This window comes from Callospermophilus lateralis, chromosome 7 (assembly GCF_048772815.1).
Source record: "Callospermophilus lateralis isolate mCalLat2 chromosome 7, mCalLat2.hap1, whole genome shotgun sequence".
NCBI classification, from domain to species: Eukaryota; Metazoa; Chordata; class Mammalia; order Rodentia; family Sciuridae; genus Callospermophilus; species Callospermophilus lateralis.
Genome location: NC_135311.1, coordinates 90,234,479 through 90,260,417, shown reverse-complemented (window position 1 = coordinate 90,260,417; position 25,939 = coordinate 90,234,479). Strand labels below are relative to the sequence as shown.

The 25,939-nt window shown below is 37.8% G+C and overlaps 1 protein-coding gene across 1 annotated transcript in view; it reads left to right on the top strand.

The window, feature by feature from the left end:
* Nucleotides 1–19,161: 19,161 nt before the first annotated feature.
* Il23r (interleukin 23 receptor) overlaps nucleotides 19,162–25,939 on the top strand; it is a 59,845-nt gene continuing 53,067 nt past the window's right edge. The window contains exons 1-2 of the mRNA XM_076863361.2: nucleotides 19,162–19,231; nucleotides 22,428–22,724. Of these exons, the coding sequence (XP_076719476.2) occupies nucleotides 19,162–19,231; nucleotides 22,428–22,724 (367 nt within the window). The remainder of the gene's footprint in view (nucleotides 19,232–22,427; nucleotides 22,725–25,939) is intronic.

The window sequence follows — 25,939 nt, the reverse complement described above, 5'->3', positions numbered from 1 at the left end:
GAAATGAAGGTCCAAAATAATGTTGATAAAAGGAACCCAAGTTACTGAAGTGGGAGACTTTTGTGACCCTTTCACAGACCAGATCTTAAAACACAGGGAGATGAGGATAATTTCTCCTAGTATAAAATATGTAAGAATTTATGGCAAAGAATCCAACTAAAATCAGTCAACACAGGCCAAAGTGACCTAGAATTGTCTTGGCAGTGGGGATTTTAAAGCCTGATGTCATTCTGCTGTCAGTCAAAAGTCAAGAGGTGAACATGGGTGGAACTCTCTGGAAACTTCTCTGGGATTCACAATAAAACTGGAGTGCAGGGGCTGGGGTTGTGGCTCAGTGGTAAAGCGTGTGTGAGGCCCTGGGTTCAATCCTCAGCACCACAAAATAAATAAATAAATAAATAAAGAAAGAAAGAAAGAAAGAAAGAAAGAAAGAAAGAAAGAAAGCTATTGTGTCCATCTACAAAATACAAAATAAAACAACAACAAAAAAAAAACTAGAGTGCAGGAAAGGCACACTGTCCCCCTCCTCTCTAAGAGAATCTACTCTTTCCCTTGACAATGTCCCCTTACCTTTTTCCTATCTCTTCAATAAACTCATGCCTGTTACTTTGATTGACATGTCTGAAATCTTTCTGACTTACAAGAAAAAGGGTTTCAAGGCTGGAGGTGTCTTCGTGCTGCCTCAGTTTCCTGGAAGGCCCCAGCCCTGTAACAAGTATATCTATGTGGACTCTTTTCCCCCCCTCTCACTTTTTAAATGTTGGTATTCTCTAGGGTTCCATCCTCAAAATTCTTTTTCCTTGAACTTATTCACCTACCCAAGGTGACCTTGCCCATGGCCAAGTATCAAAGCATCACCTATTTGTTGATGATTCCTGGGTTTAAGCTCTTGGCCCCCACCACTCTCCCAAACTCCATTTTTATCTTGTGACTGCCTAGGAAGGATCTTCTTTGGAGGTCCCACAGATGTTGCAAACTCAACCTGGCTACACATTCACTTCTCCTTCCTAAGCTTGTTCCATTCCCCTCCTTTTTCCCTTTTCATGTTGCATTCAGAATGAAATATTGGAATCATCTTAAGATGGCTAATAATAACATAAAATATTAAGTGCCTACCATCCTAGGTACTCCGTATTTTATGGACATTTAATTTTATTTAATTTTCAAAAGAATTCTATTAAGTGAAGATTGCCCATAGCTACAGAGCTAGTAAGAATAGGAACTGAGATTTAAACCCAGACAGCATGTTTCAGAGTCGTTAATCTACACTATTAATGAGAACAACATCAAATATTTGTATGTTTCTAAACATTTTCTCACCTCTCTTGCAATCACACTGGGATTGTCCCTCTAGTTATGGACAAGAAAATGGAAATGGAAGTGATAGTGTCTCTTCCACATGGTGGTTAAGAAATGCTACTCTTCTCACACTCCCCACTCCCCTTAGGGTGTCAGAGAGGAAACAATTTCCTCTTAACCCTCATAAGTTCATAGTCAGGACAGAGCCCTGTAACAAAAGGAGAGATTGACAAGAGAAGGACAAACCACTTTATTGTAAGTGCGCAGTGCACCTCACACAGGAGCAACCTCAACGAAAGGCAACTCAGAACAGTGGTCCAGAACTCTGCCTTATACAGTGTCTTCCACAGAGAACAATGAAGAGAAGTGACAAACAAGGGAAAACAGGTCTAGGTCTCCAGAGATAGACACCATGGGCAGGTAGACGTATGAAGATAAACCCACTCTGAGCTAGTGAGAGTTGTCCCATATGATAACTTCTACCCTTCCTGGTAGAGACGGCAGGAGGGGACTCCTTGCAAGCTTACGTTCTGCTTTTAGGGAAATTGAGGGAGGGCAGAGGGCTTTTCTGCTCAAAAATCTTCATGTCGGGTGGGGTTGACATACTCTGGCTTCCTATGGTGGCATCCTTAGAGGGCAAGAATTCCAAGCACATAGCTTCAAATGAAGGAGACTGCATTAGAAAGAAAAAAAAAAGCCTTGAGGTTAAGCCTGAGAGAGTTCAGGGTTTGTTGTGACCACAGAGTAGCTTCACCTATCCTAACCGAGCACTATGCCAAAAAAAATATCTTCTCCTCTGTCCACATCCAACTAATCACCAAATCTTCTCATTCCTCCTTTACTCTTTTTCCCTTCTGTCATTGCGCATTGCCTTAGTCTAAACCCTCACAGAATCTCAGTTGGGACCCCTACCTACATCTTCTGAATAACTGAACTTCCTCCATTCTCAGCTACCTCCAATCCATAACCCACAGTATAGCTAGAGTGAGCTAAAATAATTTTCTATTACTATCCTGTCCTTAAGAGTTCTAAAAGGCTTTCCATTCCCCACCATAATATCCAACTGTCCAAGTGAGCTACAAAATCCTTGACAAGTGTGGTATAGTGAACTATTTCATTGTCCACTCTGCTCAACCCAACATTCATCCCATTCGGGTCCCTAAATGCACTGTATTTTGCTTTCTACTATTGCTGCTTCTTCTGAGAATGCCTCTTCTTACCTAATATGCTGGGTGAATATTCATATGCATCTTTTGAAACTCAAGTTAGTTGTTGCCCTTTAGGAAAAAAATCTTCTTTCACACCCTGTTCCCTCTCTTCTGTGCTCTCACACCCCACCCACCTCTTTTCTAGCTCTGACACTACTGCATTGTGGTTGTGTGTTCCTATGTCTGTGCTCATTTCAATGACTATGTCATGTTCCTTTTAATATCTTCTCTACTGTGCACCGTGTCTGCTGCACATTGCATAAACATCTGTTCAATGAGTTAATGAATACATGAATAAGTGAATAATATTTTTAGCTTTAATGTGTTTCCCAGATTGCCTGTTGGGAAAACAGAATCAATATAGCTACTAAGCTGCATTCTCTGGCCATGGTAGCTGGTTTATAAAGGGGGGTCCCAATGAGCCACACCTCCAGGTAGTCACACCTTTGTATAACACATTCCCACTGCTGACCCTCACCTCAGGTCACTATAGAAGCTATTGTCATGAACTGTTCTGACCTCTTTCATTTCAGAGTCCCACAGAGATCATAGTGAAATAGTCTTTCATATTTACTCACATTTTTATTGTACCCCTTTCTAGGACTTAGGTATGACTCCACAGGGGCTGGGCCAGAGTGGTAAACAGATTGTAACAGTTCCATATCCATAGCCATTACTTATCCTTTATCCCAGCTCATTATCCTTAAAGCATACTTCTGTGCCATGACAATCCCTTGCCCTGGATTGAGGATTTTTCAAGGAAGCTCCAAGGTCTTTCATATAAACAAATCCTAGGATATGAACCACCAACAGATTCTCAGATGTATCCAGAGAAGCCGGTAACCTAAGTGTTCAACATGCCCACACTCTAGGCTAGAGGTATTTACTATCTTTTTGTTCTCGTTGTTCTAATCAGTTATACATGACAGTGGAAAGCTCTTTGATTCATTGTACACAAATGGAGCAGAATTTTTTGCCGCAGTCCGGCTGCAGCAAAATAGCCGGGGGGTGATGAACAACTTGTGTAGATTGATACAGCAGGAGTAGGAGCCGTTTATTTTATTTTTTTTTCCACCTTTTTTTTCTTTTTTTTTTTTTATTGGTTGTTCAAAACATTACAAAGCTCTTGACATATCATATTTCATACATTAGATTCAAGTGGGTTATGAACTCCCATTTTTACCCCAAATACAGATTGCAGAATCACATCGGTTACACATCCACATTTTTACATGATGCCATACTAGTAACTGTTGTATTCTGCTACCTTTCCTATCCTCTATTATCCGCCCTCCCCTCCCCTCCCCTCTTCTCTCTCTACCCCATCTACTGTAATTCATTTCTCTCCTTGTTTATTTTCCCATTCCCCTCACAACCTCTTATATGTAATTTTGTATAACAATGAGGGTCTCCTTCCATTTCCATGCAATTTCCCTTTTCTCTCCCTTTCCCTCCCACCTCATGTCTCTGTTTAATGTTAATCTTTACCTCCTGCTCTTCCTCCCTGCTCTGTTCTTAGCTGCTCTCATTATATCAAAGAAGACATTTGGCACTTGTTTTTTAGGGATTGGCTAGCTTCACTTAGCATAATCTGCTCTAGTGTCATCCATTTCCCTGCAAATTCCATGATTTTGTCATTTTTTAGTGCTGCGTAATACTCCATGGTGTATAAATGCCACATTTTTTTTTTATCCATTCATCTATTGAAGGGCATCTGGGTTGGTTCCACAGTCTAGCTATTGTAAATTGTGCTGCTATGAACATCAATGTGGCAGTATCCCTGTAGTACGCTCTTTTAAGGTCTTCAGGGAATAGTCCGAGAAGGGCAATAGCTGGGTCAAGTGGTGGTTCCATTCCCAGCTTTCCCAGGAATCTCCATACTGCTTTCCAAATTGGCTGCACCAATTTGCAGTCCCACCAGCAATATACAAGAGTACCCTTTTCCCCACATCCTCGCCAGCACTTGTTGTTGTTTGACTTCAGAATGGCTGCCAATCTTACTGGAGTGAGATGGTATCTTAGGGTGGTTTTGATTTGCATTTCTCTGACTGCTAGAGATGGTGAGCATTTTTTCATGTACTTGTTGATTGATTGGATGTCCTCCTCTGAGAAGTGTCTGTTCAGGTCCTTGGCCCATTTGTTGATTGGGTTATTTGTTATCTTATTGTCTAATTTTTTGAGTTCTTTGTATACTCTGGATATTAGGGCTCTATCTGAAGTGTGAGGAGTAAAAATTTGTTCCCATGATGTAGGCTCCAGGAGCCGTTTATTGTAGGACCGGAGCGATATTTATACATTCCACACAGCTTATCTTAATTAACATAAACTAGATACAGCAGTCAACCAATAAGGAATTTCCACACTTAATGGCTCGATTTTGTTACTTCACAAACCACTCCCTCTGGCATTTTGCCAGGCGCCATCCAGACTTGTTTACAGACTCTAACAATTTTTCTCTTCTCTGGTTGTACATGAAGTAGGATATCTACTATCTTTATCAGTGCAGAATACTTTTCCCCTTCCCACTTTCATCTGCTAACAGCTACCCCCCACCTTGGGGAAATTGTTCTTCCCACTTTCCAATTAATTGTGATGGGAATGCTGATTATGTATGTCACCCTACTCTGGTCCATAGGGATAGGAACAGGATCTTGTTCTGGTCAATCATAGCACCTCATCTCTAGAGAAAGGGATTGTTCTAAAGGGTGATTAAGTCTCCAAGATAGATCATTCTGATCCTTCTCTGAGATATTTTCAAGGGACTCTTTCTTTCCTGAGGCATAGAATGAGAAAGTTGTAATCCTGGGCTTCCATGGACAAAACACTTGGAGGAGACAATAAAGTTTAGCGGATGAGGTACAAATGGTGCCAAGCCCTGGTCACGTGAGACCTGAAGTTCCTCTCCCTGAGGCAGCTGAAGTTATCTGCTCCTCTCAGAAATTCTACCAATTCCAAAACAGACCCCATTCTTCTTCCATTCATTCCCACTTTTTACTTGGTTTGAGTTGGATTTTTGTCAGTTATAATGAAAAAAAAATCTGACTATTGTAAACACAAGCAATTAAAATAGGGAAATCTTTTTTCTTATTTTTTTACTCATAAGACTCTAATATTCAAAATGGGAGAATGACAAAATATCGAAAGCTGCAGTTGCAGCATATTTAAGGAGTTATCTAGTAAGAAATCACCGTGCTATACAAAGCTTGCAATACTGTGATCTAGAGGTTAAGAAACTCTTCAAGAAAAGGAAATTAGGGTTTTTAAAAAATGGGATAAATTTCAAATTTGGGGATTTGAAAAAGAGAACATATCTAAATTTTTTTTTCATCCACAAAAGAAGTGATACATGATAAAAAATGAAGTAGTAACATTCTTTGAAAAAAAAAATATATATATACTGAATAATAATATAATTATCTTGTGCTCTGGATTTAATGATGCTTTCTATTGTTTTTTAGAGTGAAACATGAACAGACACTTAACTTTAATATATTGAAATATTCTTTAACAGCAAATATTATTTAACAACTAATCAGTATTAATAAGAAAATCTGAGCAAAATATAAAGGTTCTTATATATGAGGCTGTAGTAAGGACCATGCAGGAAATATGTCAGATAAGTCTGAAGAAGACAAATTAAATTCATCATTCAAGATTTACTCAATGAAATGAGAAAGTAGCAATTTGACAACCTAATTTATACTATAAATTGCCTTTACACATGTTTACACATGTGACCATTTTGGTTCCAATTATGTGAGGAAAAATAAAGCACATGGGAGAAATATTCTGAAAAAGATAGTCAGCTACTGACTGCTAATAACTCTTCCTCATTATAATCATGGAGTCATACCTGAAAATTGTGAATTATGAAAATTACATTCAAGTTTTTGGTGCTTAAGCTGTATACTCTAATAGAATTTAACAATGATCTACATGGGCACCACTACTGCCTGAAATATTAAATGGAAATGCTCACATTAATTACCAGAAGATTCTCCCGAGAGAAATAGTGGACAAAACAAACAACTGCTTTTTCCCCCCCAACAGAATTTTGGTCTGGTCTCAAGTATAGTGCTGAAGACTTCAATGTTACATATATTTTTTCTTATGTAAACTTCTACTCCATTTCACTTGAGCTTTTTCCATTTCATAATGGCATTCAATTTTTAGTGTGGAAAGGAGAAAAGCATTGAACTCAAGGTAGAAATTTTGCCATATTTCACATTATCCCCATAACCAAAAAACTAACATTGAACACTTCTGTGCCAGACTCTTCAATGTACATTTTATAAATGTAATCATGTTTAATTTATACACCTATATGGTTTATATTATTATCCACATTTGACAGAAGAAAACTGATAGCGAAAAAGATTGGTGACTTGTCTAAAGGCATTCAACCTGTAAACAGCCAAGCTGAATTTAACCTCAGATAGAGCTGGCTCTGGAATGTTTCTCTCAACCATGGGCTGTTTCACAGATTAAAAAAAAAAAAAAGTTTAAAAGTTTAAGTAATGGCCTACTTTTATTATTAGCAGTTAGAAAAAGAGATGTTAACTTGGAGTGTTTAAGGACACTCTTTGAAGAGAGTATATGGGCCAATAATAATGATGATAATAATAAAAATTAAAAAAAAGAGAGTATATGGGCAAAAGTATATGGGCATTTTTTCAGTGAAACTTGTCAAGTTGTACAATTAACATACATTAACAATTATAATTTAAAAATTAAAAAGAAAAGGACAGTGTTTACTCATATGTGCATTTCCTAAAGTATCCTATCACGTGTTGTATACATAATAAACATTCAGCAAATTTGTGGGCAATTGAAGTAGTCCCACACCCCAGTCTGTAATTCCAGCAGCTAGAGAGATTGAGGCAGGAGGATTCCAAGTTCAAAGCCAGTCTTAGCAATTTAGTGAGGCCCTAAGCAACTCAGCAAGACTCTGTCTCTAAATTACAAATAAAAAAGAGTTGGGATTGTGGCTCAGTGGTTAAATGTCCCTGTGTTCAATCCCTGGGTACCAAAAAAAAAAAAAAAAAAAACAACAAAAAAGAAACAGTTATGGTCCATCATGCTGTGTTCTATTTTTTTTTTAATCTGTGAAAATATTTTGAACATTAAGAAAGACTTCAAAGTATTTTCCCCTATGGATTGGTGAGAAGTGAGTGGAAGAAAATTTTATTTCTTCTATTACTTCTATCATTTATAGCAATTGTTACAAATTTTTCATTAAAGCCAATAATAATGATGATAATAATAAAAGTAAATGATACTAAGTTTCATTATTAATAATAATTGTTATTAGTGCATTTCTGGTATGGTCTTTTCTTTGAATCACTTAAAGTTGACTGTCTATTTTGAAAAAGACGGAAGAAGAGAGAAGGGGAGGTCAATGGGATAAAAACTTTCTTCTCCACTTAGAGTTGAGTTTGCATTGGTGAAGTGCGTGCATCACTAGACCTGTCAATAATTATCTTCAGCTGCATCATAGTCTAGAATTGTCTAGGAAAGAGCTTCCTAGGCATGTCTCTTCCCTTAAATTTTTCCTAATCTTTTAATGAATTCAGTGTTTTAAAATATTTTAAGATTATCACATGTAATGTAATAACCCTTAAAAAGAGATGTTATAAAAAAGTAAAAATAATCATACTTCCATAATCCAAAGAAAACAACTATTAATATTTTAGAATGTTTTTTCTACATACAGTTTTTGTTTGGCTTTCATAGTCGAGCTCTAGTCCTGAAGTCTTACAAATGTTTTCCTTGAGTATCCTATTTTTTTAAAAAAGGCTTTTAAAACTAAATACTCCCTTGCATATTTAAATATTCATTACTAGCTAGGGAAGGTGATTATAGGAATAATCCCAGTGGCTTGGGAAGCAGAGGAAGGAGGATCTCGAGTTCAAAGCCAGCTTTAGTAACAGTGAGGTGCTAAGCAGCTCAGTGAGAGATTCTGTCTCTAAATAAAATACAAAATAGGGCTGGGGATGTGGCTCAGTTGTTGAGTGACTCTGAGTTCAGTCTCTGGTACCAAATAAATAAATAAATAAATATTCATATCTAAAATATTAAATGATTCTAAATAAATTTTCTTCTTTTTAAATGCCACTGAAATTACTGAGCATTTTATCAGATGAAATAAATAAAAATCATGCCATCATATGAACACTCCATAATATGATTTGATACAATAGTCTCTAATTACATTGTTGAATAAAGTATACTAAATCTGAAATACATTAGTAAAATTTTACAATGAATTCTGCACAACACATCTAGAAAGAATGTGATAGTCCATCAAAAATCCAACATACTTTTAAAATGGTAAATATAAGTCACCCATGCTCTTCTGATGCCCTAGATTCAAACTATGCAAAAATAGGCCCAAATATCCTCTGGATTCTCTAAAATCCAGACTACTCAATCATGGGCTGAAACAGAAGTCTTTCAGTGAACTTCAACTTTCTAAAGCATACATACATAAGGTGGGGAAAGCCTAGAGGCCTGGTAAGTTAACTACCCAAGGAGGCCTTGTTAGAACTAATGTTAACGTTTATCCAGTTTTGGTAGCCTGGAGCCATTGTACACAGGGCGGGGCACAGTGCGGAGAGCTGAGCCTGAATGATACTCCACCTCATGATTGAAAGAACGACTCCTGTGAATGCAGGCTCATTCTCTGAGAAATCAAATGTAAGAAAGGGCATGTGTGAAAGTCGAAAATCAGGAAATGGACCCCTTTTTAATTTGAGCCGTCTCCAAGATCTGGAGTTGTCCATGGATGGTTTTGAATTCACATCCACTTCTTGGACTTCTTGCCTGGAGGTCTTGTCTTAGGAAACAGGGCAAAGTCAGTCTTTCCTGTACACCTTACAGGAAGTGTGTGTGGAAGTAATTCAGTCTTCCTGGTGCCCTTCCCTTCCACAGAGCTGAAGGGGCTAGAAGGCACTTGCAGCTAAGAATTGAGCAGCTGCATGTGGGCAGTACTACCCCTTGGATGAGTCAAAAGATTGACAGTATTTTATACTCTTTAAAGAATCTACATAACTTTTTATGAGTAATAGGGTTATCAGTTCAGTGGTTGAGAAAATTAATAAGATAAAGTCACACCTCATTTATCAGGCATATTTAAAAAATGAAGGAAAGAATCCTCGAGATAATTAATGCTCAACAACTTCAGGTTCATTTAACAGTGGGAAATACTAGTTATAATTTTCCTAATATACGTTAAAATAAGCACATAGCTGTTAAATGAATCTAGCACAATAATTTCAATATTTTTGATTAAAAAATTTTTGAAATGTACAATATTTTCTTTAACCTTTCTAATTAAAACAAAGCAACTCAAGTTGCACTTTTCTTTCTTACTCAGAGTTGACTACTGAACAGTAGGGCAGGCCCAGACAGTGAGCAGGGCACCGTGGGCAAAGCAAAGTGGGTGTGGCAGGGGTGCACACGCCCAGTGAAGGATGAGAGGGTAGCAGGAAAGGCGGGTGAAAGAGGGATGCCTGTATCATGAAATCTAGTTCACAGTCGTGTCAACTCAAATCTGAGGAATAGGAAAGGAAAAGCCTGCATCACTGACCAGATTAGAGGAGTTCTGTCCTACAGGCATCACCATTCAGAGATGAAGCTTGCAAAAGTGTGAACCTGCGGCTGCCGTCTATTCTTCTCTTCTTTCTTAAGTTTTTTTTTTTTTTTAATTTTATCTTTCTATGAGCATTTTGTTGTTTTGAATTTTTATTTTCAGATAGACTATTTTTTTTCAGTTGAACAATTGTTTTTTGTTTGTTTGTTCCATTCCAGTTAAATATCATAAACACTGGCTGGCACCCCTGTGGCTCAGTGAGCTGGTATTGGTGCAGGGGAAGGTTGGATGTGCTTGGATTTGAATTGTCACTTCACAAATTTTTCTGGGTCTCAAGTCAGGTTATTTAACCTCTGTCAATATCAATTCTCAATATCAATTCTCAATATCAGTTAGACAAGGGTTAACTCAGAGAGACTCTTCTTTGCCACTTCAGGGTCCTTGGCAGCTGTTAACATTACCCTCTAAGTCACAGTCCTAGGAACAGGGTATATGCTTATGGTTTGAATGTGAGGTGTCTTCCAAAAGCTCACATGTGAGAGAGTGCAAGAAGGTTCAGAGAAGTGATTGGGTTACAAGTGCCTTAACCCAGTGAACCTTATGGGGTTAACTGAGTGGTAACTGAAGGCAGGTAGGGTGTGCCTGGAGGAGGTGGGCATTGGGGTTGTAGCTATGGAGTATATATTTGTATCTGGCAAGTGGCGTCTCTCTCTCTCTCTACTTTTTGATCATCTTGTGAGTTGCTTCCCTCTGCCACATTCTCCCATCATGATGTTTAGCCTCAACTCAAGCCCAGAGGAATGGAGCAGGCCTTCTATGGACTAAGATCTCTGAAACCGTGAATCTCTAAATAAACCTTTCCTTTTTTTACAGTTGTTCTGGTTGGGTCCTTTAGTCACAGCAGAGAAAAAAGTTGACTAAAACAGTGTGTCCACACGCAGAAGAGCCTCAATGAGTGTGTAAGCCCTTTGCCCTTTGACAACAGAAGGGCAGGGTGGTCCACTTGGTTACCTAAGCAAGTCTTCACTTCTCTTGCACAAGCAATCTACAGTATATTATAGAGAGAAAAAGAGTTCCTCACTTAAGGATTGAGCCCTGAGAGCCATACGTAGGAATTTCCTTAAGTAGGTCATGAGGAGTGGCTCATTGTATGTGTCCATTCATAATCACAGGGGGCTTTTCATCTCACCCTCAATTCATAGGGACCCATCCATGCTGTTGCCTTTCCCTGAGTTCTTTAAAGAAGAAATTGGGAGGAAGAAGCCACTTTCTTACCCAGACATTTATGAAATAGATTTTCATTCTGCTAAGAATTGAGGAATTGTTTGAAAACATAGCACCTGTTAATTGATGTAGGAAAAACATAGCACCTGTTAATTGATGTAGGAAAACCAAAGGCCCTTCTGCCTTCTCTTGCAACTGCCTTGGCAATGACAATTCTGTCCTCTTGGTTTGATTTATGACTATCCAAAAAACGAGGACAGATATGTGTCTTTTTTGAGGCAGGGTGAGAGGATTGTTCCAGCCACACTTTGCCTGTTGTGGCATAGTAGGTTCATTTAAATCGGACACCTGTTTGGTATCCAAGTGTAGAGAGAGACTAGGCTGCCCCATAGCATTCAACCTACCAGGAATGGTGCACAGATGTGGAAGGTGTCTTCCCTGAGCATACCTATGCATTAGAGATTTCCCTGTGACCACTGCATGTAACTGTTGTCATCTTCTCTGCTTCAAAACCAATTCATCCAACCCCAGCCAGATATCAAATGTTTACTATTGATTTCCCCATTCCATACAGAAATTCTTGATCCCTAAAGTACAACATTTTAAGTCTCCCAAATCAGGTCTTTGTAATGGGATTTGCATATTTGGTGGTGCCTCCCAAGGGATGGCTTGAGAGCTTTATACACTGTAATATTCAAGTTCTGAGTGTTGGGTGGATATAGCTCAGTTGATAGAGTGCTTGCCTTGCATGCACAAAGCACTGGGTTCAATCCCCAGCACCACCAAAGGAAAAAAAAAAAAAACAGATTCTGTCCCCTAATAAAATCAATTACAAAAAACAGTGATTTTTTTTTTTTCAATATTGAGGATAGAACCCAGGGACACCTTACCACTGAATTATATCCACAGCCCCCTTTTTTATTTAATTTTAAAATCTGAGACAGGGTCTTATTAGGTTACCAAGGCTGGCCTCAAACTTGAGATCCTTCTGCCTCAGCTTCCCAAGTAGCTCAGATTACAGGTTGTGGTACCATGCCAGGCTAAAGAAACAGTAATTTAAGTAAGATTATTGAGCCTACTATACAAGCAAAAATTCAGGATGAGTTTCCTAGACCTCTTCTCTAGCCAAATTATGAGCCCTAAAACCAAGGTCATTTAAAAAAGGGTAGAGTGGCCATGTCACTTCCCAAACATAAATATGGTGGGTTTCCCACCTCCATTTAGAGTTAGGGATTTACTAACTTATAATTCAGGGATTCAACAGGCCATTCCTTGTTTGTCTTATTATCCACATGGCTTCTAGGTCCTGAGGCAAGGTAGACTCCTCCAGGCCTGCTCCCCCAAGAGCAGACCACTATTTCTAGGCAACAGCCTAAAGTTCCAGATCTTGGTGTCCAGTTGTTCTTAAACTGGGAGAGCCTAGCCGACCCACTTCAAGGAGCCCTGCTATGGTGTAAATGTTTGTGTAAGCTTCTCAAGACCATCATGTCTGAAACCAAATTCATTCTCTTCCTCAATTAATGTCACTCTCTGGTGACTAAAAGTAGCCACCAGAGACGTTCTGTGTGCTCCTGCATCCCTGGTTCTTGGGCTATTGTTCCCATATTGAGCACCACTGCCCATGCCATCCGCTTCCACGTGGCACTGCCTTTGCTTCAAACCCCAATCAGCTCTTAAATTTCAACAGACTCCTGATGGGTCTGTTCACTTTTTTTTTGGTGGTGCTGGGGATTGAACCCAGGATCTTGTGCATGCAAGGCAAGCACTCTACCAACTGAGCTCTATCCCCAGCCCCTGCTTTTGTTTCTTTTTTTTTTTTTTATCAGTGCTAGGGATTAAACCCAGGGCTAGCATACTCTACCACTGAGCTATATTCAAGCACTTTTTAAATTTTATTTTGAAACAGGGTCTTGCTAAGTTGCTGAATCTGGCCTCTAACCTGAGATCTTCCTGTATCAGTCTCCTGAGTAGCTAGGATTACAGCCCTGTGCCATCTGCAAGGGGCTGTTCATCTTTAATCAATTCTCCACACAGAAATTAGAATTGTCTTTCTAAAGCCCCATCTGACCATGTTATTTCTCTGGGTAACAAGCTTTGCTACTTCTTCTCAGCCTTCAGAATAAAGTTTAAACTGTTTAATAGAAACACAAAACTATTTCATGCTGCCATGGAATTAATTTTGTAGTTTAAATCCTGTTCTCCTAAACCTGGAGAAACAACTTGCCCATCCTCAAACATCTACATCACTTGTACTGTCTGTTTCCCTATATCTCCTTGGAAAAAATAAAAACTAATCATGAAATCCCAATTAGCACTCATTTCTACTGTGTGGTCTTCAAAGACACCTTTTTCTATAGGTTTTAGTGATTCTCAACCTGACTGCTTATTGTAATCTCCTGGGGGGCTTTGAAGAAATACCCATGCTCAGCCTCTACTCACAGAAATTCAGATTTTGTTGTCCAGAATGAGTCCAAACATAGGAACATTTAAAATGTTCTCCTAAAGTGATCTAATGTACAGGGTTCTAAAGACATAAAAATTGAAAAGACCACATGGAGTTTCCCACTTCAAGAGAGTTATTGTAGAGAAAACACATAAATGAGTTTTCATTTACAATAGAATGGGGTACATAGAGTGAAAAAAAATGCATGCAAAACATATTGAGAAATTGGAAAGAAAGGTCTGACAAGAAAGGACCCTGGTAATGCCTCCTAAAAATCAACCAAATATTTGGTAGATATTTATTTGCTATGGAATCTGGTCAAATTATGAACAATGATTCAAAGGTATTGATCTGTAAGTTAATCACCAGAAACAATAGAGCAAAGGAGCTTCTGTGTAGTTAGTAGTCACTGAAGGTGTTTGTATAAGACACCCAAAGCACAAACAACAAAAGCAAAAATAAATAAGTGGAACTAAACCAAATTGAAAAACTGCTGCTTAGCAAAGGAAACACTTAGCAAAATGAGAAAAAAAAATGTGTGAAATTGGAGAAAATAGTTTTAAACTATTTATCTGTTAAGGGGTTGATATCCAAAGAACTCAAATAAATCGATAGCAAACAAAGCAAAACAAATAATCCACTTTTAAAAATGGGCAAATGATAACAAAAACAGCATGATATTGGTACCAAAACAGACATGTAGACCAATGGTATAGAATAGAAGACACAGAGATAAAACCACATAAATATAATTACATTAATGGTGCCAAAAACATTCACTGAGGATAACCTAATCACAAATGGTGCTGGGAAAATTGGAAATCCATATGTAACAAAATGAAATTAAATCTCTATTTCTCATCCTGCATAAAACTCAATTCAAAGTGGATCAAAGGCTTAAGCACTAAGCCGGGCACAGTGGCACGTGCCTGTAATCCCAGCAACTTGGGAGGCTGGGGAAGGAGGATCATGAATTCAAAGCCAGCCTCAGCAATTTAGTGAGCCCCTAAGCAACTCAGTGAGACCTTGTCTCTAAAGTGTGTGTGTCATATATATATATATATATGACTGGAAATGTTTCTCAGTGGTTAAGTACCCCTGGGTTCAATTCCCAGTACAAAAAAAAAAAAGACTTAAGCATTGAAAAAAAGACCTTGAAGATGTAGGCCTACATCTTCACCATGTCAGCTTAGGATCTGACTTCCTTAACAAGACTCCTAAAGCGCAAGAAGTAAAATATAGACTCAATAAATAGGATTGATTCAAACTAAAAAGCTTCTCTTCTCAGCAAAGGAAATAATTTAAAAAATATTAAGAGAGCCTACAGAATGGGAAAAAAATGTTTACCACATGTACCTTAGATACAGCATTAATTTCCAGGATATACAAAAAACTTACCATCAAAAAAACAAATAACGGGCTGGGGATGTGGCTCAAGCGGTAGCGCGCTCGCCTGGTATGCGTGCGGCCCAGGTTCGATCCTCAGCACCACAAACCAACAAAGATGTTGTGTCTGCCGATAACTAAAAAAAAAAAAAAATATTAAAAAAATCTCTCTCTCTCTCTCTCTCTCTCTCTCTCTCTCTCCCTCTCTCACTCTCTCTTTAAAAAAAAAACAAAAAAACAAAAAAACAAATAACCCGACCAATAAATGGGCTAAGGAACTGAACAGACATTTCACATAAGAAATACAATCAGTTAGCAAATATATGAAAAAATGTTTAACTTCTCTAGTTATTAGAGAAATGCAAATCAAAACTACTTTAAGATTTCATCTCACTTCAGACAGAATGGCAAATATCAAGAATCCAAGCAACAATAAATGTTGGGGAGGATGTGGGGAAAAGGGCACATTCATACCTTGCTGGTGGGATTGAAAATTGATGCAACCATTATGGGAAGCGGTGTGGAGATTCCTCAGAAAACTTGGAATGGAACCACACCATTTGACCCAGCTATTCCATGCCTTGGTTTATACCCAAAGGACTTAAAATCAGCATATTACAGTGATGCAGCCATGACAATTTTTATAGCAACTCAATTCACAATAGCTAAACTATGGAACAAACCTAGGTGCTCTTCAACAGATGAATGGATAAATAAACTGGAGTATATATACACAGTGGAATGGTAATCAGCCTTAAAGAAGAGTGTGAAATTATGCCATCTGCCAGTAAATTGATGGAGCTGGAGAATATCATGCTAAATTAAATAAGCCAATCCCAAAAAACTAAAGGCTGAATGTTTTCTCTGAGATGTGGATATTAATTCACAATAAGGGATGGAGCTAGGGAAGAATAGAGTTTAGATTAGGTAGAGGGGAGTAAGGGAGAAGAGAGGATATGGGGGTAGGAAGGATAGTAGAATGAAACAGACATTATTACCCTATGTGCATATATAACCACATGACCAGTATGATTCTATGTCTTATACGACCAGAAGAATGAGAAGTTATATTCCACTTATGTATTTTGTGTCAAAATGAATTCTACTATCATGCATAACTAATTAGGACAAATTAAAAAAATAAAGAAACAACAATAACAAAAAAGAAACCTCAACGAATACCTGCCCCCATGGGCAAATTGGACTGCTGGACTGCATAGACATTTTTCTGAAGAAGACATGGCCTATAGATTGGCAATGGAGGTGTAGCTCAATGATAGATAGTTAGCATGCTCAAGGCTCTGAGTTTAATTCCCAGCCACACACACACAGAAACACACAGACACACACAGACACACAAACACACACACACACACACACACACACACACACACAGATAGTGAAGAACAAAGGGCGAACAGGTACATGAGAGGGTACTCATGTCACTAATCAGCAGACAATATCAACCAGGATCACAGTGAGATATCATCTCATACCATTAGAATGAGTATTATCAAAATGATAAGAGTGTTATTTAGGGGTGCAGAGAAAAGGAAATCCTTACACACTATTGATGGGAATGCGAAGTAGTCCCATCATAACAAAGAACAGTATGGAAGAACATTAAAAATAGAACATTAAAAATAGAACTAACATATGTCCCAGTAACCCCTCCTCTGGGCATGTACCCAAAAAGAAATGAAATCAACACTACAGAGATATCCACAATGCACACCCATGATTATTGCAGCGGTATTCGTAACAGCCAAGGTGTGGTCCAGTGATGAATAAATGGATAAAGAAATTATGTTTTATTTGTGTGTGTGTATGTGTATACACACACACATATTATTCAGCCTTTTTAAAAGGAGCTTCTTGCTGGAAGCAGTGGCACATGCCAGCCTCAGCAGCTTAGCGAGGCCCTCAGGAACCTGTCTCAAAGTAAAAATGTAAGAAGGGCTGGAGATATGTGGCTCAGTGGTTAAGCTCCCCTATGTTCAATCTCCAGTTCAAAAAAAAAAAAAAAAAGGAAACTTCTCCATTTGTTTCAACATGGATGAACTCCTAGGACATGCTAAATGAAATAAATCAAATCAAGAAATCAAGACAGATAAATAGTGCATGATCTCACTTATAAGTGGAATCTAAAAGTGGTGGATTCATAAAAACAGAGAGTAGAAAGGTGGTTACTAGAGGCAGAGGGGGTGGGCAGACACCTGTTAGAGGGAAAAAAACCTTTCAGTTTTAAGATGAATAACCCAAGGGGATCTAATACATAGCATGGTGACTATAGTTGACAATTCTGAAATGTATACTTAAGGTTGTGTATGTATCAAAAGCGAATTAAAAATGAGGTGATATATGTGTTAATTAACTTAGTTGTGGCAATTCTTTCCCTGAATGTATGTATATTGAATCATTTTGTACACTATAAAATATAGAATCTTATTTGTCAATTTTACCTCCAAGCTGGAAAAATTTTATAAAGAAAATTTTATAATTAATGTCAATGCTCATTTCAAATTAAAACCAAGTATCATAATGACAGTGTCAATAATTTTGACAAATTAAGCATGTATATTTGTTCTACTTCTTAGATGAGACAATTTTAAATCAAGTTGAGAAAAAAAGTACTGACAAAGCAGTTCACTTTCAGTAATCTGGGTTTTCCCAAATAGTGACATGCGAGCCAGTCATTTCAAAATGGACAGCTTGAGTTCCTCTTCAAGAATCAGAAATGTAGGTCAGGGCTCTGCTGACTTTTCCATTTGCCTCATAGCTGAAGGTTTGAAGTGATCATTGACAGGCAGGCGCTGGGGCAAGAAGACTCGCACAGCCAAGGACAGCAGCAGGCCAGCTCTGAAGTGGAAGTATGTGCTTCACGCATGTTGAGAAGTGAAGACACACGAATCCTCCAAATGCTTAAAGGTAGTTCTATTTCCTTCTGGAAACACACAGAAAGAAAGACACTTTCTTTTATAAATTCCCATGTTAAGCTGATTCTGTAATGTTTTTAATATCACATCACTTTTTATTATTAATATTAAAATAATCTATTAGGTGAGTAGTTAACTTCTAACCAGAAATCTTTAGATCTTCTGTCGCCTATTATTTATCAAGAAAAGCTCTATTGCTAACATATTATGAAAGGGATATCTATATTCCTAGGCAGTAAGAATGCTTGTTCTTAAATATGTTATCAGATATTTTGCGTCTTTTCATGAGCCATGAATTGTGCTTTGAAGTTACTATTTCAAGTGTTAAGACTCAGGTTTCTCAAAACGGATAAAAACATAATCACTGAATAATGTTGCATTTTAAGTAACTGAATTATCCACTAAGGTCAACTGGATAGCATAACTCGGGCTGTGAACTAATGGCAGTCTGGTTTTTCCATTACTTGTTTCTTTTGAGCTTCGCAGATGGAAAGCTGTTAGTTTAACTGGTGGCAGGCATGAGCCTTTGGCTCATTTCATTTTTATTTATTTTGTATCCTTTTTCTCTGGGAGTTCTGAGATTTTTTAAAATTTTTCCCAAGTTGTGCTCATCAAAGACTGACATTTCTAGAACATGGTAGGTGCGTAATTCCAGTCAGGAGAAGAATTCATCATCAGAAATTAGAGCAGAAAGAACTGTCTGATGAGTGACTAGATTAGGAGGAACTGTCTTTTAATAAGAGTCATAGGTCCTTCCAAGATAATTCATAGTGATTTTTGAAGGGCATCAAATTCCACCCTTTGGCTTTACTCCTCTACCTCTTACAGTGCTCCTCACATACTGTATATAACATGTGTTTGCCCTGTTTCTTCCTTCCCTTCCTCCCATTCTTCCCTACCTCCCTCCATTCCTCCTTTTCTTTCCTATCAAAGATTCCCATGAAAGACAATAGTTGTTAGGAAAATGTAAAGCTTTCTTATTTCATTAAAATATTACAACTTAAATATTTTTCAGGGCTCTTTTTTTTTTTTTTTTTCCAGAGAGAGGAAAACGACTTTTTTCTGCTTTCGGGCATGAATCAGGTCACAATTCAATTGGACGTGGTGATAGCTCTCCACCTGCTCTTCAGCTGGTGCCATGGAGGTACAGTATTTGGCACATCTTTTGTTCAACAAATAGGTTATCAAGTGATTGTTATTTTCAGTCATTCTGCCAGACTCTTTGAAGAATATGAAAATTATCAAATTAGGAAAATTATATATACATAAAATGTATATAGAACAAAATAAAAGTGGTCTAACCTTCCTTCCAAGTGCAGGATTTCTTTCCTAAATGTCCCTAATGAACTGCCTGTGATGTTAAATAGGAGGCTATTATGTGAGTGGGCATATTCTATTTTTCAATTCTAATATAATATTTTATTATAACTGTTATATGACCAATCAAGTGTTCGAATTTAATTCAACTCTATGAACCATTTATTGATGGTCACTTTGTGTCAGACTCTTGTGGTAGTCTTTCATTCCTCACAAAACCCATGCAGTCCTACTATGTGCTATTATTATTCCTGTCTCCTAATCCACATAAACTTCTGGTCTTCTTCAGGAGACCAGAGTCCTATGAGACAGGCATAGGTGATCTTGAGGAATCCAAGAAGGGGATCTTCAGAAGTTCAGCAGGGCAACAGTTGGCACTTGGAAGTTTCTCTTAGGAATAATAGTGTCTTGTGCAAGTGGCAAGGATTTAGTTACTGGGTGAAAACACCAAGACAGAGTTCTTGGCCTTGAATGAAGTTTTGCTGACCCGATTATTCAAAGTAATGACCTCAACTATAGGTTGGGACACAATTATGTTGGAGCTATAGATGTAACCCCATCAACAGAATTAGATCCCCCCACCCACCCAGCAGGATGACATTAGACACTTCCAGAGTCAGATGGACAGCTATCTTAAAAGATTTGGAGAAGATACAATACCTGCCCTTTCTCAGCTTCTTGAAATAGGCAAACAAGAAGTAGGACTTCTTTTTATACATTCAAGTGATAAGTAAAGAACATAGAGAACAATTTTCTGATTTCCACTTAAATGTTATTAATTTCTCTAATAACCTTATTTAAAAGAGAAATTGACATTTTTGTATAACTTATCCAATCAATGTTGACTTCTGTGGATCACTGGATTCTTTTTTTTCCTTCCATATTCTGTCCTTTTTTGGGGAGTGGGGTACTGGGGATTGAATTCAGGGGTACCTGACCACTGAGCCACATCCCCAGCCCTATTTTGTATTTTATTTAGAGACAGAGTTTCACTAAATTGCATATCTCCTCGCTTTTGCTGAGGCTGGCTTGAACTTGTGATCCTCCTGCCTCAGCCTCCCGAGCCACTGGGATTACAGGTGTGTGTGTACGCCACTGAGCCTAGCAACCATTGGTCATTTTAAAATATGGAACTTGTGTGCCACTATGCCTGGCTTTTTTCCCCATATTCTGAAAAACCATTGATTTACTAATTCACTCCTGAATGTTGTGAAACCCAATGGTCCTGTGTTTCTGGGGTTTTTCTTTCTTCCATTTTATGAAAATGAGGGCATCTGGCTAAATCTGAAGTTTTTAAGAGTTCTGACATTTTTAATGTATTCTCAACATGGTTTCATGGTACTATGAACACATTTCTTTAAGGTGCTGTTGTCTAAACTTGAATTTTTAAATTTACTTAAGGTAGTCAGATATTTCCTTAAATCTTCTTCTGCATGTCTTTGGTTTCAATTCCCTATTGATGAAAGAATTTTTTTTGGCAGGGGTGGGATACCGGGGATTGAACTCAGGGGCACTCAACTACTGAGCCATATCCCCAGCCCTATTTTGTATTGTATTAGAGACAGGGTGTCACTGAGTTGCTTAGCACCTCACTAAATTGCTGAGGCTGGCTTTGAACTAGTTATCCTCCTGCCTCTGCCTCCCGAGTCAATGTGATTACAGGAGTGCGCCACTGTGCCTGGCCCTGATGACAGAATTATTTTTTCTCACTCCTTCAACATTTAAATATTTATAATGTGTATGTAAATATTTATTACACAAATGTAAATAGTCAACTACATTTATATCATATAACAAGTTCATTCTTTAAGCTTCATGTTCTAAGGATAAAGGTCTTTTAAAAATCAAACATTGACCTTTAATTATCACTCTTTTGATAAGATTTAAAGAGATTTTAATGCAGTATTTCAGGAAAAGCCGATAATAAATTTCACAGAATCTCTGCTATGTCTTGATATGAATTTCATTTCAGTAATATTGCATTTCATTGTCATTTGACTCTATAAAAACTACCTTACTCTTTGTGTGTGTGTGTGTGTGTGTGTGTGTGTGTGTGTGTGTGTGTGTGTGGTGCTGGGGATCTGGGGATCCAGGCCTTGAGCATGCTAGGCAAGTGTTCCACCACTGAGTTACACCCCAAACCAATGACTTTACTTAGTTTTGGTTACAAAAGTCATATGTTCATTATGTAATTTTTAAGATGCAGATATATAAAATTTTAAGATGAAAAAAATCAGAAGTTATTATTGTTAATATATTAGTGCATTTCTCTTTAATTCACACATTTATTTACTTATTTTTAACATTGAGTCTATATTAAATATGTTGTTTTGCAACCTTCTTTTTAATTTAACAATATATTGTGAACATTTTCCATATTATTAAATTAAAAATAAATGTTATGTGGTTATTAAGCACTGAATTTTTATCATTTGCAAGAATATGGTTTTTTAATCATCATATTCATAATTTGCTGATAAAAAATAGCTTTTATCTATAAAAAGAACAAGAGATTGATTGAGTAGCTTTAGCATGGGGTTCAGATTCTGTAGTGCCCAGTGTTTATTCTAATCTTACTTTTAAAAAGTGACATAGCTTTGAGGCCGGGGTTGTGACTCTGTGGTAAAGCACTCGCCTAGCATGTGTGAGGCACTGGGTTCACTCCCCAGCACCACATAAAAATAAAAAACAAAATAAAATAAAGGTATTTTGTCCATCTACAACTAAAATATATTTTTAAAAAGTGACATAGCTTCAAAATGCCTCAGTTCTCCATGTTAAAACAGGGGAGCTCATTTGATTTGCTCTTTATAGAGAAGCCAAAGGACTAGCTGTAGTCTTATGTCATGCTGCTGATCACCAACAGGAGCACAGTGGAATAAACTAATTGACAAAAGTATTTTCCAATAGAAATCACTTAAATAGAGAAAAATAAATTTAAAGTGCAATAGCATATTCTTCTGGGTCTCTTCTTGTAATATTTCTTGTACAGCTAATTTATTATTTTTTCTGTTTGTTTTCAGGAATTACAAATATACGCTGCTCTGGCCACCTCTGGGTAGAGCCAGCCACGGTTGTTAAGATGGGTATAAATATCTCTATATATTGCCAAGCAGCTATTAAGAACTGCCAACCAAGGAGACTTAATTTCTATAAAAATGGCATAAAAGAAAGATCTCAAATCACAAGGATTAACAACACAAGAGCTCGGCTTTGGTATAAAAACTTTCTGGACCCACATGCATCTATGTACTGCACTGCTGAATGTCCTGGACGTGTTCAAGAGACACTGATATGTGGAGAAGATGTTTTTTCTGGGTGTAAGTGTTGGGGAACTTCACAGAACAAATCCAACCTAGTCTAATAATGCATTGGTAATTGCTAGGCTTATCTGAAAACAAGCAAATTGACATAGTTCACCTCTTAGATGGGCTTAATACAGGAGCTTCTAATGCAAACATCTCCAGGGTCAGGTTAGTGAACTGTAAGGATGCTCATGGGATCTGTGTGGAGAAGACAGCCTGTGGACTGGGTATGACCCTTGCCAGATCCAGCCTTCATGGGGGTCCAGTATGTCTAGATCTTTTGACTCTCCAAAGGAAGACAAAAATATGAATGTTTAATACAAACTCTCCAAATTTTAAAATATTGAGAAAGCATGCAAAACACAATGATTTTTTATCACCAGCCTGGCCAGACAGGGCATATATGAAAGTTAGTGCCTGAGATTTAAAATGTTGCCCTTTTCATCTCTCACTTATGCTTTTCATTCATTTCCAAGCTAACATCATTACCCTTGAAGAAGATACCTTTCAGATATTTTGAGGACAAGATTCAGAAACTAGCTTTGTGTTATCATCATATTCCTTACAATCTGTGTACCCTTGGGCAATTTGCTTAACCATATGAACTTCAGTTGCTTGTCTGTAAGATGAAGCTAATTTTACTAGTTGGGTTAAGTACTAAATTTCAATAATTTACTTAAATGCGTATTATAAAATTTACAGTAAACACCAGTACCTAAATCCTTAAAAATGTGTCTTGGGGTAGGGGTATACCACAAATTGAACTCAAGGGTACTCACCCACTGAGCCACATTCCCAGCCCTATTTCATATTTTATTTAGAGACAGGGTCTCACTAAGTCGCTTAGTGCCTTGCAGTTGCTGAGGCTGACTTTGAACTTAAAATCCTTCTGCCTCCGCCTCCTGAGCAGCTGGGAATTATGCCACCATGCCCAGCAAAAAAATGTGTCTTTTTGACAAAATGTAGGTAGTAGCTCATGCAACCCCCTGCTCCTAATCCCATTACCCCTATCATGAATCACTGTTTGTTGCTGTAATTATTAAGAAAAAATTTAGTCAAGTTAATCTGAAAAAATACGCCAATTTAATTTGTGTTCATAGTATTCTAAAAGTTTTGAAGTTACTATAGTAAGATGAGCTGACTTATATAATTATATAATACTTTGTGATCGGTTCTACTATTAAGAAGGACACATCAATAAGATCAGCAGTGTTTTAATCCAGACATTCTGTAGAGTACCTTTGCCCATTGTCAGTGAAAGATAAGGGCTTTGGGGGTTTTGCCATGTTCCTATCCTCCATGCTTTTGAGAATCAGATCTGAGTTCTTGCTTCCTCCTACTTTCTGCTCCTCAGCTAACAAGAGCCAGACCAGTGACCTCCACGTGAGATCATTGCAGAGTACCAATATGGCCTCCACTGCAGCTGCATGAAAAGCAGGAGGCTTCTTCATTCTGTAATGAGGCCATTGAGCTGCTTAACTCTGAGCAGCCATCTTGCCTGCTTCTCAAATGAGCGCTATGGGAAAACATGCAGATGAATTGAGGAAGGGAAGTTTGAGAGTCAAAGAATGCAGATGGTAAATATACGCCTTAAACTAATGCCTCGCACATGTGAAGTTCGCCCTAAATTGTGGAAATTAAACCACAGGCAGATGCTTTATCTGAGGTATAAAATCTCTTTAGCTTGTCCACATCCTCAGGAAACATAATCAACCCTCAATGCTTCAATACTTCACTATCTATCCTTTGCGGGGCAGGTGTACGAGGTGTACAATTTCTTCAGAGGACAAGAAAGCAACTTCCACGGTTATGGGAAAGAGTTGGTTGTTAGTTCAGGCTAGAGGGGGAAAAAGGATGTAAACAAGTGTCACCTCTGTTAAAAGACAAAATTTCAACAAATACAGTTTTTTTTAGATCTAATTGGCTTTTGTGATTCATGAAACGGAGCAGGAGCTCATTCTATAAAATAGAAAGGTGCTCCCCTGGGTGTGACAAAACAACTGATTTTTTATAAAGTGGGAACAAGAAAGCAGAACAAAAAAGGCATGGGGTTGGTTACTATCACATTACTTCAGATTACTTTCCTCATAAAGGTTAAAGTGCAGGGAACTTCCTGTCTTGCTTGTTCAGGTTGACTGGGCCTTTTCAGATTGGTTATTGTGAGTCTTCTGTTTTCAGGGAAAAAACTGATCGCTAGGGGCTTGGCCTGATGCCTTAAAGTTTCAGTTGGATTGTGTGGCACTTAGCACAAGTCACTCCATTTTGGTTTGGTTTGCTGGGGCTTTGTGTGGGAGCTTAATCCAAAACAACACCCTCTTACCAATTTTATTTAGCACCCCCATTCCTGTGTGGGCAGTTTGTGTGACACATTCTCTTAATCGCCCCACGAGTCTTGGCTAAGGGGCCTCTGCCCCAAACCCTGGGCACTGTTTCAGGTCAGAGAAGGCCTCCCTTCCCGAAGACCTGTTTCTACACTTTCATTCTCTGCTGGTGGCTCATTAGAGAGAGCACATCACTCTTTCCATTCATTTCACTGGGGGGTTATAGCTCCTTACATAGATCTCTGGTTATGAGCAGGAAAGCACAACTACCAGGTAAGAATTTACTCAAGGCCCTGGATTGAAGCTGAATGTGCTCTTAGGCTCTGCATTCTTAGCAAACAAAACTTCCTATTTAAGTAGGTCAGAATAAGGCTTTTGAGGGTTTTGTGGCATTCTAGAAATCACGTTGCTTTCACTAAACTATTTGAACACAGGATATTCGTCCTGGGAGCTTTACTATGTCAATTTATCCTTACTGTTTTGAACAAAATGATATAATGCACGTTTTTTGACTGAAGTCAAACCATAAAAGATAGAAGACAAGTGAGTCATTGCTTTCCTTGAAAGGACATCTACATATATTTAAAAGTTTCTCTAGTGTTTATAATTTGTGAAATACAAACTATCACAATTTCCATTATAAGCCATGATCTTAAACAATTAGATTCTTATCTGTGATGAAAGGCACACATATTATGGAAACTTTGTTCTAACAGAGCCACACCAATCATAGGATTAAAAAGTTAAATGAGATGTCTTTTCATTTAAAAATACCAAATCATATACAGTCCTTTCCACTTAATCATTTATTTAAAATTTTAGGCATCTTTGACTTAGATTGTCACTTTTACTTCTTGTTATGAACAAAGAAAGCTCATTTTTACCCAATAAAAACCCTGGAATATTCAT